This window comes from Octopus bimaculoides, chromosome 10, assembly GCF_001194135.2.
Source record: "Octopus bimaculoides isolate UCB-OBI-ISO-001 chromosome 10, ASM119413v2, whole genome shotgun sequence".
NCBI lineage: Eukaryota > Metazoa > Mollusca > Cephalopoda > Octopoda > Octopodidae > Octopus > Octopus bimaculoides.
Genome location: NC_068990.1, coordinates 54827542 through 54845976, shown reverse-complemented (window position 1 = coordinate 54845976; position 18435 = coordinate 54827542). Strand labels below are relative to the sequence as shown.

Sequence of the window (18435 nt, the reverse complement as noted above, 5' to 3'; positions counted from 1 at the left end):
CCTGTTACTATGTTCTGAGTTCAAATTCCACCAAGGTCGACTTTGCCTTTCATTCTATTGGGGTTGATAAATTAAGTACCAGTGAAACACTAGGGTCGATGTAATTGATTTATTCCCTCCCCACAAATTTCAGGTCTTATGTCTTTAGCAGAAAGGGTTATTATTAATCTGAGGTTGACTTTGCCTTTCATCCTTTTGGGGTCGATAAAATAAGTACCAGTTGAGTACTGGGGTCGATGTAATTGATTTATCTCCCTCTCCCAAATTCCAGACCTTGTACCTATAGTAGAAAGGATTATTATTATTGTTAATAAGGTGGCAAATTGGCAGAACTGTTAGCACACCGGGCGAAATGCTTAGCAGTATTTCATCTGCCTTCACATTCTGGATTCAAATACCGCCGAGGTCAACTTTGCCTTTCATCGTTTCGGGGTCGATAAATTAAGTACCAGTGAAACACTGGGTTCGATGTAATTGACTAGCCCACTCCCCACAAAATTTCAGCCCTTGTGCCTTAATTTGAAAGGATTATTACTATTATTATTATTATTAGTAGTAGTAGTAGTAGTAGTAGTAGTGGTAGTATTTCTGTTTATTTTCTTACCAATATTGATTACGAAAGCCGGGTCTGAAGAACGTGTTTGGCAGGCTGCAGATCCAGTGTTCTTGTTGCAGTTTTCTAGTTCAGTGTTTAAAGATCCACACACATTGAGTAAAAAATCATAGCCGCCGCCAATTACATGATAATCAGTTGATTTCCGTAACACGCTCAAGTCAAATTCATTTTTATACAAAGGGTCGACAACTTTGCAAAATTTGCCTGTGATACGCTAGAAAGACATGCAAAAAAAAGAAAAGTTTAATGAAAGAAAAAAAAGCATTTAAAAAAAATATACAAATGTGTCTAAGGAGAGTCATTATGCTAATATAATTAACACACACACACACACACACTCTGGTTCAATTCCACTCCATTATTATTAGTCAACTGGCTAAATATCCAACTAACTCATTGGTTGTTTAATTTGCTTTGCTTTTGTTTGTCAAAACTCTTTCGTTGCCATTTGCAACCTTTTCTATGACTATTGACAGTCTGTAACGGAGGCTGCATTTGTCTGTTTGAGATATTGTTGCATGTGTGTGTGCTGCTGCCACATAAAATGCACCCAGTACACTCTGTGGAGTGGTTGACATTAGGAAGGGCAGCCAGCCATAGAAACCATGCTAGAACAGACAATGAAGCCTGCTGTAGCCCATGGCTCTACCAGCTCTGGTCAAATCATTCAACCCATGTAGCTGACCGTAGAATATTTGGGTCAGATATGACCAATTTAATGTGAAAGGATCAAAAGAGAGATAACAAAGGAATAAATGATTATCTTATGGACTTCATGAGCTTACAGCTGTTTCTGCTATAAGATGCAGTGGATTCATTGTTAAGTGTCTGGATAATACTTTATAGCTTCATTGGAGCCTCAAATATGAAGTGCAATTTATCTAATCTTTCCGAAATAAATTGCACTTCATATTCAAGGCTCCATTGAAGCTATAATTTGTTATTCAGACATTCAACTACAAGACTACTGCATCTTATAACAGAAACAGCTGTATGCTAACGAAGTTCATAAGATAATCATTTATTCCTTTGCCATCTTTCTTTCTTATATATATATATATATATATATATATATATATATATGTACGTGTGTGTCTTTGTCCCCCACCATTGCTACATTGTTTATGTCCCCATAATTTAGCAGTTCAGCAAAAAGAGACCGATAGAATAAAAATAAGTACTGGGTTTGATTCATCTGACTAAAAGTTCTTCAGGGTGGTACCCTGAGATAAGAACTTAGTACCCTCAATAGTAAAATAGAGCCTGAAGGCTTCATGACATCCATCACATAAAGAAACCTTAGTTGAAACTGACTGAATAAGATTTCAATGTACACCTAGTGTCCATATATAGCTTGACCTGCAAGAAATATCAGCAAAATCTCTCACCTCTCACACCTTAGTATCTTAGAAATAAAAGGACACACTAGATAAGATATATCTAGAGACATTTTACCTGCCAAAAAAAAAAAAAAAAAGATTGGATGCTGACAAAATGACAGGTATCGAGTCACAACTAACCAAAGATTAAACATGCCCAACTGGGTCCTTTGTCCAATTTCCTTCTTAAGACTTCCACCACACAGCATCTCCCTAACTGCAGCTCTTTTTTGATATAACTTATTTTCCTTACTACCCAGAACCAATTCATTTGTTATCCATCCTTCATCCATTAATAATTTTCTCTCCAGCCACATTTTCCATTGATCCCCCCACGCAACCCCCACCCCATCCACTTACAGAGCCATCAAATTATCTTTCCTCCACTCCCCTCTTGCATTAGGCTTGCCTCTCCCTACCCCTCTCACAACCTACCCAACCACATCATCTCTCTCTCTCTCTCTCTCTCTCTCTCTCTCTCTCATCATACAATTCTGCTGCTTTCTCCACCTTTTTGTGCACTCTCAGTCATCTATTCCTCCTACCCCACCCAACTCGCACATCATTGATCATCACCCACTCCTTATCAATCTTACCCAATCATTACAGTTGTCACCTACATCTCCTCCTTTCACCCATTCTCCATCTCCCACTCCCTCAAACACTTTTGTGGCCTCCACTCAGCCACATTCCTGGTTCCTCTGTCTCCACTCATTCCTATTCACTTCGTATCTTGAGGATCCACTCAGATACTTCATCACCACTATTTCCATCTCTTTCTAGCTCCATCCAGTTACTTCCACCCTCTCTTTTAAAATGTGAATACTCAATGTGTTGTGAGTAGACGGAAACTGAAAGAAGCCCATCATATGTATGTATATATGTATATGTGTGTGTGTGTGTGTGCGCGTGTGTGTGTGTGTCTGCCCCCACCCCCACCATCGCTTGACAAATGATGTTGGTGTGTTTACATCCCCATAACGTAGCAGTTTGGCAAAAGAGGCCAATCGTATAAGTACTAAGCTTACAAAGAATAAGTCCTGGGGTTGATTTCTTTGAATTAAAAAAAAAATTTCTTTCAGGCAGTGCTCCAGCATGGCCACAGTCACTTGACAAAAACAAGTAAAAGAATATAGCTCCTCTACAGCAAGAAGCCTGTTCTGCTCCAGCTCCTTCCCTCATACTTTAACCCTTCATCTAGCATAAAGCTAACCCCACCACTAAGGGCTCATAGCCTTTCTAGCTGCATTGCAATCTCAATAGTGCAGGTGCTATGAAAAAAGGCTTCAGTACAAACTATGAAGTAGGTTAGAGCTAGGAAAGGCATCCAGTCATAGAAACAATACCAAAGCAGTCACTAGAGTGTGATGCAGTCCATGGACACAAAATGAGGAAGACAACCATCTCTAAAGATCCACTATATTATCATTCAATGTACTACAAAATAGTAACCAAATCATCACAGCTTTACTGCTTTAAAAATGGGAAGGAAACATTGGATGATAAAATCCTAGATATACTTGGCCAGTTCACAGATGACCTGGAGCTAACAACAGCAACAACGACCACCACATGTAAGTGAATAAGCTATGATCAATGTGGCTACTGTTGGATTACAATGCTGAGTGAATTGTAATATGAAACGGTGACTGTGTTATAACTAACTCTTATCTGTCTCTAAGAACAGCAGTCAAACACCAGTTGGCGCTGAGCGCTTTGTACAAACAGCAGTTGTGTAGTTAGTGTATCACTCTAAAAACAGTAACTGAACACCAGTCTTTGACTGCTGTGACTACTGTCAGAGATAATGCTGCATGCTCTGTACAAACAGTAGTTGTATAGTAAAAATATCTCTCTCAGAACAACAGCTGGACATCAATGATATTTCATGTAAAGCTCAGTGTTTCTGATTTCCAAATCTATTACATTTCATACATGATCTTTTATCTTTTACTTGTTTCAGTCATTAAGACTGCAGCCATGCTGGGGCACTGCCTGGAAGAACTGTTAGTCAAATGAATTGACCCCAGAATGTAATTTTTATTTTTTATTTTTAAGTCGGTACTTATTCTATTGGTCTGTTTTGCTGAACTACTGAGTTAAGGGGACGTAAACACATCAACACTAGTGTCAAGCAGCTGTGTGGAACAAACACACAAACACACACAGCGGGCTGCTTTCAGTTTTCATCTGCCAAATCCACTTGCAAGGCTTTAGTCAGCCTATAGTAGAAGACACTTGTCAAGGTGCCATGCAGTGGGGCTGAACCTGGAACCATGTGGGTAGGAAGCAAACTTCTTAGCACACAGCCAAACCTGTACCTATAATCATGATAATTCTTTTACTGCTTTTATCCATTAGACTTTGGCCACTTTAGGGCACCGCATTTAAAGGTTTCAGTCACTCTCAATCCTATATATTTGGTATAGAAAAACAGACAAGGACTGAAAATTAAATAAAAAGAAGGAAAGCAAAGAAAATGGCAATCACCTTAATAGGACAAGCTGCTGGTGTCCTCCAGGTAAATATATATTCACAGAATTCTGTTTCACTCCCAAAAGAAATAAAATGCTAGAAAACAAAGAAAAGAAATTGTATTTTTCAGGCAGCATATTTTTCAAATAACATTTTTGGGGTTTAAATTTTTTATTTTTTTATTTCTGTTCCATACTCTGCTGCACATTGATCCCTATGTGGACAGTTCCAGTAGAGCATCAATTTTTTTTATCCCCTGCCCATAGGAAAAGGTTATTAGTCTCTCAATAATCCTTCCACCATTTCTTGAGAGAGGGTGCTGTTTGTGTAATCCCCTGTAGCTCTTCTCACAGTACAACATAGCTATCTATCTAGAGTAAGAGAAAGAGAAAGAAAGAGACGGAAGTGGGTAGATGGAAAAGAGAAGGAGAAAAGGAAGGGAGAGAATAAGAATTACCATCTGCAGTATACTCGTATTTTATCAAGTCTAGAATGATGAAAGACAAAGTTAACAACACTCATAGGATCTGAACTCGGGGTGCAGAGAACTAGATCAAATACTGCAAAGTCATTCTATCCAATAGTCTATATTTTCCATTGAACGAACTTTAATCTTTTTGAGAAATTCACTGGAAAAGAACACTCTTTTCGCCACATTTACCTTCTCTTCCAAGTGGTACATGAGAAATCGATATGAACTTGACTAAAGAGGAAAGTGCCTATCCTCAAACCTTTCAGCCTTATCCACAATATAACCTCTTTCAACATAACCACTGGACAGAAAGGAAAACTGCCGACTCAAAAGAGAATGGCAGTGATCTTCACAATGGGTTTAGCCAACAGCAGGATCCATCTTACACAACAACAGTGACTTGATATAATGCACCAAGTCAGCAATGTTTGGACACAGAATGAGTGTGTGCAGAATGGTTTTATTGCTCCTCATGCATTTTGGATGGGTCTGTCTATGCTTAAAGAATTTGTCTTGAACAGGTAATCCCTCCCAGAAGCACTTCTCAGCTAAGGAATTCTGGAAAAAATCCACAGTAACTAAAAATACTTACCTCAACTGTGCTACAAAAGAAATTAATGCGAGTGCTCCGATGGCTTTGCTTGTCAGTCCCTTTATGACACAGGTCTCCATTGCGATATCGTAAACTCAGAGTTCCATCTGATAATGCAATGGGTTTGCCTTGAACATAACCCATATTATATTCTCCTCGGCCTGGAGCTATTTGACAACCACCAACATTACCTGAATATTAAAGAAATATCTCATTAAATGAAGTGGCTCTTAGAAAGCAATTATGAATCAAAAAAGTTTTAAATTATTAGCATTTAAGTTAATGAACACTAAGCTTTTGAACGTAGTTGTGCCACATGCCTAGCAATAATATTTTCCAATTAATTGCAATGAGACACTTCAGAATAAAAACAGCTATTCTTTAAACTTAAAATATAAAGACATTGTAAATACATTTGAGATTCTTTATAACTTAACTCCTCATTCTGTATATAAAAGGCTATATTAGGAATTGAGATATTCTGAAAATGAATTAAAATCACAATGGTCTAATTGTTGATGACATGTCCTCATTAACTTGAATTCTAACCCACAGTAAAACTGAGTATGTTTATATATACAAAATAAAAACAAAAGGTTAGCATGATTAAGAAAAAAATTTGTGAATGAGTTGTGGTAGGTTTCAGAAAATTTTAAAGAGAAGATAACAATAGTACAGTTACGATCATGCATTTTCATTTTACTTCAGTTTTAACCCAGAACAATCTTTATATATGGATTCAAAACAATAAGGTAAGGGAGGCTTTTTTTTTTTTTTTTTTGCAGAAGCAAAGTTATTAATTAAAGGGTAACATACTTTATCCTTCCTTAACCTCCTAAACCACTGAACCAGCGAAAGACCTCCCCACTGCATGATAGGATGTAATTTGAGGCAAATTTCAACATCATCATTTAATGTCTGCTTTCCATGCTGGCATGGGTTAGACGGTTTGACTGGAACAGGTAAGCTGGAGAGCTGCACTAGGTTCCAGCCTGATGTGGCATGGTTTCTACAGCTGGATGTCCTTCCTAACACCAACCACTCCAAGAGTATAATGGGTGCTTTTTATATACCACTGGCATGGGTGTCATTTACATGACACTGACAATGGTCACAACTACGATTTCATGGGTACTATTTACATGACACTGGCAATAGTCATGACTATGGTTTCACTTGGCTTGACAAGTCTTCGCAAGCACAGCACATTGCCAAAGGTCTCGATCACTTGTCACTGCCTCTGTGAGGCCCAACATTTGAACATGATGTTTCACCACTTCATCCCTCACCTCTGTGAGGCCCAACATTTGAAGATCATGCTACTGGCAATGGCTACGATTATGATTCCATGGGTGCTATTTACATGACACTGGCAACAGCCATGATTACATGCTATATATTTTTATCAAGTCAAGCAATCATTATCATCATCATCATCGTCATCGTTTAACGTCCGCTTTCCATGCTAGCATGGGTTGGACGATTTGACTGAGGACTGGTGAACCAGATGGCTACACCAGGTTCCAATCTGATTTGGCAGAGTTTCTACAGCTGGATGCCCTTCCTAATGCCAACCACTCCGAGAGTGTAGTGAGTGCTTTTACGTGCCACCGGCACGACGGCCAGTCAGACGGTACTGGCAACGGCCACGCTCAAAATGGTGTATTTTACGTGCCACCTGCACAGGAGCCAGTCTGACGGCACTGGCAACGATCTCGCTCGAATGTCTTTACACGTGTCACTGGAACAAGTGCCAGGAAGGCAACGCTGGGTCATCGCTGTGCCATCACGATTTCGCAATCATCTTAAAAAACAAGGAAGGACACATTAGATAATGGTACCATGAAAAAGATGTAATGATCAAGACTGGGATACCTTTCATCATAATCCTGTTTAGTTGGGGGTGGAGTAACAAGATCTCACAGCCATTGAACCTCACCTGTTTACAAATAACTAATTAAAATTTACCTGCACAAGTTGTATTGCCTGTATAATTATTAATTGGTGAGCAAATGTTGATGATGTACTTCATATTTCCAACAGGAAGTTCCCAGTTGCCATTTTGCTTTGTCAGTTGGGACAAATCATACTGGTTACCAAGACGGTCTTGAACAACACAATCGACTGTCTGTGGTGGACAAGCAAGAGGAGTATCAAACTGGAATATGTAGTTGCTCTTAGTTGTTCTCACCAAACTGACACTGCCCAATTCTTTCTCTTTGGCACAGACAAAAATAATTGTTACCTTGAAAAGTGAACCTGAATGAAGAGAAAAAAGCAAATCAAAGATATGGAAACAAAAAAAGAAAATGAAATAAAGAAAATTTGGCACAAAAGTATTACAAAGAACAAATGTATTAGGTGACTTTGCTTTCATTCATAAACACCCGCAGTATCAATGGGTTTGTGTCTGTCTGTATGTGTGTGCAGTATGTGAATATGCATTCACATACTACATGTGAACACATGTAATAGGCGCAAATGTGCTTGTGTTAATAAGCCATTACATAAGAGCAAACAAGCATGCTTAATTAAGAGTATTACAGCATGCACATATTCTGTTCCCTGTGTCTATTTCTCAATATTATCATTCTATTTAAACACAGTGTTTTTAATGGCTTAAAGAAGAGAAAGGACAATGCCCAGGACTTTTCAACAGGACCTACAATGTTAGTGGGAGGAAACTAAGTGAGAAATTTACTTGTAGGCTGCTGCAGTAGGAAGCAGCACAGTGAGATATTGGACTGTCTTTACATGGAGACCTAGTTCCAATTCTTTCAAAAGTGTATGGACTTGCCATAGGTACCCAAAAGTGAGGCAGTCATTTTCAACTGGTTGATGAACTAAGTCTACAAATTCATCATCATCATCGTTTAACGTCCGCTTTCCATGCTAGCATGAGTTGGACAATTTGACTGAGGACTGGTGAAACCAGATGGCTACACCAGGCTCCAATCTGATTTGGCAGAGTTTCTACAGCTGGATGCCCTTCCTAACGCCAACCACTCAGAGAGTGTAGTGGGTGCTTTTTACGTGCCACTGGCACGAAGGTCAGTCAGGCGGTACTGGCAACGGCCACGCTCAAAATGGTGTATTTTATGTGCCACCCACACAAGAGCCAGTCCAGGGGCACTGGCAACGATCTCGCTCGAAAGTTCTTACACATGCCGCGGGCACAAGTGCCAGAATTATAAACAAGAAAAGCCTGATGGGCTTCTACACAGTTTTCCTTTTCCCACTATCACTCACAATGCTTGAATGAATCAAAAAGACACTTGTCTAAGATACTGCATAGTGGAATCAAACCCACAGCTACTTGAAAGTCAAGGCAAACCACACAATCATTCTTGCACCCAGCCAGCCATGTACCCCACCTCACATATGTACACTATATAACAAAATAAGTACAGAAGAAAAAAAAACTGGGACATAGACGAAATTGTTGTTGGCACTCCGTCGCTTACGACGTCGAGGGTTCCAGTTGATCTGATCAACGGAACAGCCTGCTCATGAAATTAATGTGCAAGTGGCTGAGTACTCCACAGACACATGTACCCTTAACGTAGTTCTCGGGGATATTCAGCGTGACACAGCGTGACAAGGCTGACCCTTTGAATTACAGGCACAACAGAAACAGCAAGTAAGAGTGAGAGAAAGTTGTGATGAAAGAGTACAGCAGGGTTCACCACCATCCCCTGCCAGAGCCTCGTGGAGCTTTAGGTGTTTTCGCTCAATAAACACTCACAACACCCGGTCTGAGAATCGAAACCGCGATCCTATGACCGCGAGTACACTGCCCTAACCACTGGGCCATTGCGCCTCCACAACAGATGAAATATAGTAGTAGTAAATATGATAGGCCATTTTGCAAAACAAAAAGTTTTAAATCTTACCATCAGATAAACGTTTTCCAGCATAGACCAGCTGTAAATGTCTGTCAGTCAGTTCTAGTTCAGTACTTACAGCTGCCAGACCAGTTACTGTACTTGAGACTTGTTCACAAACTGATGCTTTTGAATTGTCAGACATGGTACAGCCAGGCAAATTCACAGGTGCACAAATGTTCAACTGGAGGCAGATAAACAAACAGATTAACACATAAACAGTTGCAAAAATTTAAGTAACCATTCCTTTTGCTATTTTTTTAGCTACAAAAGCAATATATTTGTGGTATTTTGGAAATGGCTCTTTACATTCTAAATTGAAATTCCATCCAAGATCACTTTGCTTTCAATTTGTTGAGTTAAATAATAGAGCAGTTGAGAAAAATAACTTTCAGGAGTTGATTTAATTGATTAAACCCGTGTGTGACCACAATCAAATGACTGAAACCAGAAAAAAATAAACATACAGAAAAAGTATTTTTAAGGGATATGTGTAAGTGTGGCTATGAAACACAGAAGCCATGTGACATTGCTGCCATTTGGTATTATAGTCATGTAACAGTTTTCACTTTTTTAAATGCATTTCTGCCGAGGTCGACTTTGCCTGTCATCCTTTCTGAGTCGATAAATTAGGTACCAGTTGCATAATGGGGTTGATCTAATCGACTGGCCCCCTCCCCCAAAATTTTGGGCCTCGTACCAAGAGTAGAAAAGAATGTAAGTAAGAATATTTCAAATGAAATTTGTTTTTTCTCCAACAGGATTAAAGACTGTGTGCCAAACCAAGAGCTTATAGTACATGTCAGGTCACGTCAAAAGTTATCGAATATTGGTAATCATGCTAAGGTTTCATTAACTAAACCAGCAATACAACACAACTAAATTTTTTATTAGTGATTCAAATAGATTTTTAACAACAAAATGACCTTCTCAATACATTATTCATTCTGAAAATAAGAATGATGATAACTATTACTGGATTGATTGAACGTATGAGTGGGTCAGTGCCTGTCTACATGGATGGGTCAGTGCCTGCCTGAATGTGCAGATGTGTTTGTGTTAATAAGCCATCACATAAGAGCAAACAAGCATACTTAAGAGTATTACAGAATGCACATATTTTGTTCCCTGTACCTATTTCTCAATATCATCATTCTCTTTACACACATTGCTTTTAATGGCTTAAAACAGAGAATGAACAATACACAGGACTTCTTAACAGGACCTACAATGCTAGTGGGAGGAAACTGAGTGAGAAATTTACTTGTAGGCTGCTGTGATAAGAAGCAGCACATTGAGATATTGAACGGCCTTCACATGGAAACCTGGTTCAAATTCTTTCAACTGTGTATGGACTTGTTAAAGGCACCCAATAGTGAGGTAATGATGTTAAACTTGGTGATAGACTAAGTAAAGGGATATTATGTAACACCTTTCGTCAATTTGGATTCAATGAGGGATCTTGGATTTAAACAACAGAAAAAAATCAAAGAGAAATTTTAGTTGAAAAAAATTAAATACACTTACATAGAATTTATGAGACTGTGAAACAATACTGTAAGATCCATCTCTTATCAAAGGCTGCAGATTATAAATGTAACCAGAATTGGTGTCCTTTATGGAGCATTTCTCCTGATTGCTTTCCGTGCTGGTCTGAACACATGCAGCTGGAGTGTTCCACAAGAATACATAATGACATATTGAATTGATACTTAACAAACTTGGACCATGTTCCTGTTAAAGATATCAAACCATAGAAAAGTTGAGAAAGTTTCTTTGCAATGTCTTTTTTTCAAATGTTTATTTTATTTTATTTTAAATTTCAGAGTTCTTTAAATTGACAGGATCTCTCTCTCTCTCTCTCTCTCTCTTAATTCATCTGTTGGTCTTCCTTTATTTCTCTGTTTTTTTTCTGGTAGAGCCTATGATTTGTGCAGGGCCTGTAAGACTAGTAGGTAGATAGGGATTGGGGAAAAATTCACCACTTGCTGTAATAGGCATCAGTGCATCGAGAAAATGAATTATTCACAGACTAGAGACCTTGTCCAATTGCTTGCAACTTAATGGACTCTGATCAAGGCACTCAAAGATCAGACGGTAGCATTAAACTAGTGAACAATATGTCAGCTATTTAATTAGTCATGATGGGGTAAAATAAGTGTTTTTAAATTTTTATTTCTACTGACAGAATATGAAGATACTACAAATGGAAGGTGGAAACTACCTCAACTAACAGCAATAACACTAAGACTGTTACAAGTGTGAAATTTGTCAAATGCTATCCAATGGACTACATCATTTTCCACCTTTACATCAGAATGTTTTTTTTTTTTACTCTTTTTACTTGTTTCAGTCATTTGACTGCGGCCATGCTGCAGCACTGCCTTTAGTTGAGCAAATCAACTCCAGGACTTATTCTTTGGAAGCCTAGTATTTATTCTATCGGTCTCTTTTGCCGAACCGCTAAGTTACGGGACGTAAACACACCACCATCGGTTGTCAAGGCATGTTGGGGGAACAAACACAGACACACAAACATATACACACATACATATATATATATATATATATATATATATATATATACGACAGGCTTCTTTCAGTTTCCGTCTACCAAATCCACTCACAAGGCTTTGGTCGACCCGAGGCTATCGTAGAAGACACATGCCCAAGGTGCCACGCAGTGGGAATGAACCCGGAACCATGTGGTTGGTAAACAAGCTACTTACCACACAGCCACTCCTGCGCCTATGTTCAAAAATAATTTGGTATAAAAACCAGTAGTATAAAAAGGCACTCCATTGGTTATGATGACAAGGGTTCCAGTTGATTTGATCAACAGAACAGCCCATTTATGAAATTAATGTGCAAATGGAAGAGTACTCCACAGAGTATTTCTCAGGGAGGTTCAGCATGACACAGAATGTGACATGGCTGGCCCTTTGAACTACAGGTGAGTGGACTGGAGGAATGTGAAATAAAATGTCTTGCTCAAGGACACAACATGCTTCTGGGAATGAAGCTCATGACCTTATAATCATAAGCCAATTACTCTAACCACTAAGCCATGCAAACTTCAGTAATATACATCATCACAAAATACACAATAAAATAGTCAAATAAATATTAACATATTTAATGCAGGGATCAACCAAAAGCCAACTATGAACAATAATGCAATGAGGAATAATGAAGCATAGCCCTCACTATACTTGCTGAAAAGATGATAAGAGATGCACTAAGTAAAATATACAAGAATGTACAACTCCAGAGTGAAACAAAATGAGCCAAGAAGGAGCTCATATGTGGTATTCCATCCTGTTAAAAACAGCAGTCAAATATACACCTACAAACTTAATTAAAGTAAGAAAACATTAGATAATGTAGTTCCACAGAGCCCTAAGAAGACAAGATGAACATGGTTGGAATGATTATAGGTCAGATCATGTAAACTTGGGAATGAAATAACCCTTAAATTGCTAGAAATAGTTTCAAAACCTCTCTCAAATTATATTGTATTGTGTTAAAATGGAAGGAGAGAAACATTCAAGATAAGATTGTTCTGGATACATTCTACCTTAATAACGGGACGGGCATAGCTTGAAAACCTTTTGGGATAGGCCTGTTCAGTAAAGGTTGGTCAAAGGTTAAACCACAACAATGAATCCTATTTCAACTTTTCTTTTACTTACTGTTATTTTCTTTGTGCAGTGGAAATGGATTGTTGTGGAATAGTTGGTCAGTGTGTAACCACTGTCCAGACATGCTTTACCATTGGTGTATTCCAATACAATGTTATCCCCTTTCTTCACAAGACCTTTAACAACTTCTCCAAGGTTTTCATGAGCAATCACTTCCTGTGAAAATAAAGAAATATATAAATCTAAACAGGAAACACTGAAAATAAAAAAAAAGTGTAAGCATAAGAGCAGACAGCATAATGGCTCCAAATATTGTCTCAACTGTCTCAATTGTTCTCTGGAGAATCATTGGCTAATTAGAGTGTAAGTATTTTTTGGCCTTTAACCTCTTAACATACATTTTTTTTTTCAATTTCCATGTAAAAAATATATTTATTATTTATTTTGAATCTGTATATAAAGAAGAATAAATACACCTATTATTTTGGATTAGTCATGATTTATTATGAAGTTACTAATAAAAATGATAGTTACTGATAGTTAATGATAGAAAGTGGGAATAACCTTATGAACGAAGTAGTTTGGGTAAGTAATTAAGTGACATACTTCAGAGTACAGTGAACATATATTTTCGTTCAAATATATACTTACTAGACATTTCTGAATGAAAATATACAGAATAATATGCTAAGAGGGAGCTTGGCCATTGGGCTACAGTTTTTATAGCGTTAATGCATGTGAGTTCCCCACAGGAAGTTATCATAGTAACTCTGAATTATTTATGGTGAGTGTTGTATAGTGCAGGACTCATTATCATTGTTATTTAATGTCTGTTATTCATGCTGGCATGAGTTGGCTGGCTTGACAGGAGCTAGCAAGCCAAAAAACCTCACCATGTTCCAAAGCTTGCTCTGGGTTGGTTTCTACAATTGGTTACCCTTCCTAATGCCAACCACTTTACCCAGTTCTGGTGTCCACTTTGGCATGGTTTCTCTAGCCAGGTTTTTCCTAATGCCAACCACTTAACAGAGTATACTGAGTGCTTTTTATGTGGCCACTAGCACTGGTGCGTTTTACATGACACTATTACCAGTGAGGTTGCCAAGTAACTAACAAGACAAAAACCTCTTGGCTGGGAGGAGTGGTACTGAGGTGGGTGGCTTTGTACCAGTCAAGAAGTCAGAGTATAATAGAGGGATTGAGATAGATGCCGTACTATAGAGGAGATACTTGGCTACCCTTGTTGGAGAGGAAGGATAGTTAGAGAGATAGAGTGAGAGAAGTGTGCCTAAATTAGAAGATGCTATATTGATGCATTATAAGCAGAAACATAGTTGTGAGGTTGTGAGGTTAATAAGTTCTCTTTGCTATACATTTCAGGATTCAATCCTTTTGCACCTGGATAAACATCTTCAACCACAGCCCTAGGTTGACCAAAGCCTTATGATTGAAATTGAGTAGACAGAAATTGTGTGGAAGTTTGGCCTGTTGTTGTGTGTTGGACTTTATATATTGCACAGTTTAACACTATCAGCTGGTTCTTGGATGTCTTTAGGGAAATTTGCCTTATACAAAGCCACTCCCCTCAGTACCACTTCTCCCATCCAAGATGTCTTTGTCTTGTTAGTTACTTGGCAACCCCACTGGTATTAGTGTCATGTAAAAAGCACCAGTGCTAGTGGCCACATAAAAAGCACTCAGTACACTCTGTAAAGTGGTTGCCATTAGGAAAGACATATGGCTAGAGAAAGCATTTGAGCCAGGTCTCTGCTCTGAGGATAATCATCTTTCTTCCCTCCACCAGTTTCAAAGGCCCTGAAAGTACTTATGGGCACAACTCTTTCTCTTCTATTTGAGTCATTAAAAAAAATATAATTTCCACAAAAAAGCACCCAGTACACTCTGTAAAGTGTCAGTATTAGGAAGAGCATCCAACAGTAGAAACCATACCAAAACAGACAATCAGAGCCTGGCCAGCTCATGTCAAACCGTCCAGCCTGTGCCAATATGGAAAAATGGACGTTTGATGATGATGAGATTATCTGTTACACCATTAGACTATATTTAAAACTATAAATATTATGTTGATCATGTAATATCTATTGTTAATAATCCTTGACTGTAGATACTAGAGAATTTAAGCTAAAGCAAAGCAAAGAAAAAAAGGAATGTACCTTGCCACCTTCAAACTTTGTAGAGCATACTGCAGAATGAACATCACAGCCAGTTCCAACAGGTACATGGTTCAGTGAACGACATACATTAATATAATACTTCTGTACAGGTGCGTCAATTCCAGTAGTAACCCAGTTATCTGACATCTTTGTGAGACTGAAAGTATGACATAAAATATCATTATACAACATCTACATATATAATTATTTTTATATTCAGTTATCAAGTGGTATGGAATGCAGTCACTGCTTATTACTTACTGATTCATTCTACTTCAGGATACAATTTTAACTATATATTTAGAACAAGAATGGTTGAAGGAAAAGCAAGGATCAAATTGTGTTAAGTGTTGGTGAACAGAGAGGGACATTGAATCCAGAGGAGCAGAGATTGTTATTGGCATAGCAAATTTAGCAAACTTTTTGCTTTGTTACTGAAATCTTCATCTGTGGCATTGCTCATATTCATCATTATCAACAATTTTGTCTGATTTTCTATGCTTGCTGAGTTAGGTTGTTATGGACTGAGTTGGCTTTATATAAAGTTACTACTCTCTAAGATGACTGGGGACTGACTATGCCTTACTTTTAAGTTTCATGTGTGATGTGTTTTCTATAGTTGAATGATCATTCTCAAGTGTATTGGGTGCATTTTATCATGGCACCTGCTCTAGGGAGGTTGTCTTGTTCTCAGCAAAATTAAAAAAGACCTCTCTTACCTACTTTACCTCTGTTAATTTGCCAACTATATTACAGAGTATATTGGGCTTGTTTTATAATAACACCAGTTCAGGAGAGGTTGTTTTGCCCCTTACAAGAAGAGTATTCTTTATCCTACATTGTATCACTAGCACTAGAGGATAAATCATTTTTTTTATCTTTCCAATTTTGTTTAAATCTGTTTTCTTATGTTTATTAGGCACTCTATTACTCTTATTTGTTTCAACCATTTGACTGTGGCCATGCTGGAGCACCACCTTTTAGTCAAAGAAATCAACCCCAGGACTTATTCTTTGTAAGCTCGGTACTTATTCTATCGGCCTCTTTTGCCAAACCACTAGGTTTCAGGGACATAAACACAACATCAGTTGTCAAGCGACAGTGGGGGAGACAAACACAGTCACAAAGACATACACATAGATATATACGTAATTTTATATATATATATATATATATATATACAATGGGCTTCTTTCAGTTTCCGTCTACCAAATCCACTCACAGGGCTTTGGTTGGCCCGAACCTATAGTAGAAGACACTTGCCCAAGGTGGTACGCAGTGGGACTGAACCCAGAACCAGAACACAGAATCATGTGGTTGGGAAGCAAGCTTCTTACCACACAGCCACTCCTGTGCCTGATAATTTATTTTTGCAGAACGATTGTTTTTACAATTAAAAATAGGTGGGTACAGGACCCACTTAGTTTCGTTTCCATTCCCACTAACTATCTCTCTTGTTACTCAACCCTCTACAGCTCATCTTGAAGCCTATATCTAGGTGGTTGCACACAACTACCACCACCATCAACACAAGAACAAATTTCAACATTGACATCACAAGAAACAGTCACTGAAATGCAACCATCACCACCACTAATGCTCAACCACTCTCATAATCTCAGTCAACACGAACATTAAATTTGTTTCACTTACCTTGAGAGGTCATACTGTTCATGGGTTTGTTCATCGGTGAAAGTGCATTCAACTGGATGTGAAACACAGGCAAATTTAGTGTACCACAAAAACCAGTAGGTAGAATTTGACTCTTTTATAAACTCGGGTCTTCCAGGACTGGCTTTTGTGTCACACACAAAAGTGATCACACTTCTTCGAGCAATAGGAGGGTCAGTGTTATACTTATCACCATTTTCATAGATCAACTTCAAAATTCCATCCTCATATGTTAGAATACTGTTGGCATGGCCAACATTTTTGGATACTCTGGCGGAGAAAAAGAACAAAAAATAACAACAAATTAAGTACAAAATTAGAAAATGCATATTTTTTTTTTGGTGTAGCTGTGTGATAAGAAGTTTGCTTTCCAAACACATTGTTCCCAGTTCAGGCTTAATGTGTGGCACCATGAACAAATGCCTTCTACTAGACTTGGGCCAACTGAAGCCCTGAGTGGATTTGGAAGATAGAAAGTGAAAGAAGCAGGTGTATGTGTATGTGTGTGTGTGCGCGCGTGCGTGCGTGTGCACACACACACACACACATATATATATAGATATATACATAAATGGTACATGGATGGGATGCCAAATGCACTTTTGCCAAAGGACAAGAAGCTGAATGGACAAGATGGATAAGATGTGAAAATTGAAATTTCATTTTGTTAAATCTTAAGTGCCAGATTGGTAAATTGGTCATTAAACTATGTAAGTAAGAATATTTTTTTTACTGTTGTGTGTTCAGCTCTATGCCCATTCGGCTTTATGTCCATTCGGCATTGTGCCCATTCAGCTTCTTGTCCATTAGCAAAAGTGCATTCAGCATCTTGTCTGTGCACGACATAAACATATGTATGTACACACACACACACGTGTGTGTGTGTGTGTGTGTGTGTGTGTGTACCACAACTGCTTGGTAACCTGTGAGGGTTTGTTTACATCCCTGTAACTTAGTGGTTTGGTAAAAACATAAATATTCCATTCCAAATATTGATATCTTATATCCCCTCACATCAGAAGAATTGTCCACGAGAACTGAGTTATACAAACATGGTACAATGTATATTAATAAATGTATTCAATCACACTTGAATGCTAAATTAACAGAGATTAGCATTGCAAGCTAATGAAATGACTGCTTATTATTATATAGTACACCTGCTGTCAGGATACTGGATTGGTGTTCTAAATTTGGTAACATAAGGAAGCAATATGCATACGATGGTGAACAATGTTTCACATGTAACACATCATTACCATCATCATCACTAACACCGTCATTGTAATCAGGATCACTGCCATCATCATAAGCATCGCTATATTCATCATGAGCACCTGCCAGGGATGTAGCCAGCCCACTTACGCGTAACATTCCTTCTTTGGACACTAAACTCCGCTTGCGAAGACCTGTTGAGGCAAGTGAAATCGAAATCGAACTAAATTTGTAGACTGGCACCCATGCCAACGTCTTCATCGAACACTAAACTCGGCTTGCGTGATCGTTGCCAGAGCACCAGCTGTCTGGCTTT

At 38.3% G+C, this 18435-nt stretch overlaps 1 protein-coding gene across 1 annotated transcript in view; it reads right to left on the bottom strand.

The window, feature by feature from the left end:
- The window catches only part of LOC106881233 (cation-independent mannose-6-phosphate receptor), a 159211-nt gene that overhangs the window by 61624 nt on the left and 79152 nt on the right, over positions 1–18435 (bottom strand). Inside the window, exons 14-22 of the mRNA XM_052970966.1 lie at positions 16887–17174; positions 15234–15390; positions 13111–13275; positions 10946–11152; positions 9428–9602; positions 7503–7793; positions 5535–5725; positions 4486–4566; positions 605–830 (exon numbers count right to left, since the gene is read on the bottom strand). Coding sequence (XP_052826926.1) covers positions 605–830; positions 4486–4566; positions 5535–5725; positions 7503–7793; positions 9428–9602; positions 10946–11152; positions 13111–13275; positions 15234–15390; positions 16887–17174 — 1781 coding nt within the window. The remainder of the gene's footprint in view (positions 1–604; positions 831–4485; positions 4567–5534; positions 5726–7502; positions 7794–9427; positions 9603–10945; positions 11153–13110; positions 13276–15233; positions 15391–16886; positions 17175–18435) is intronic.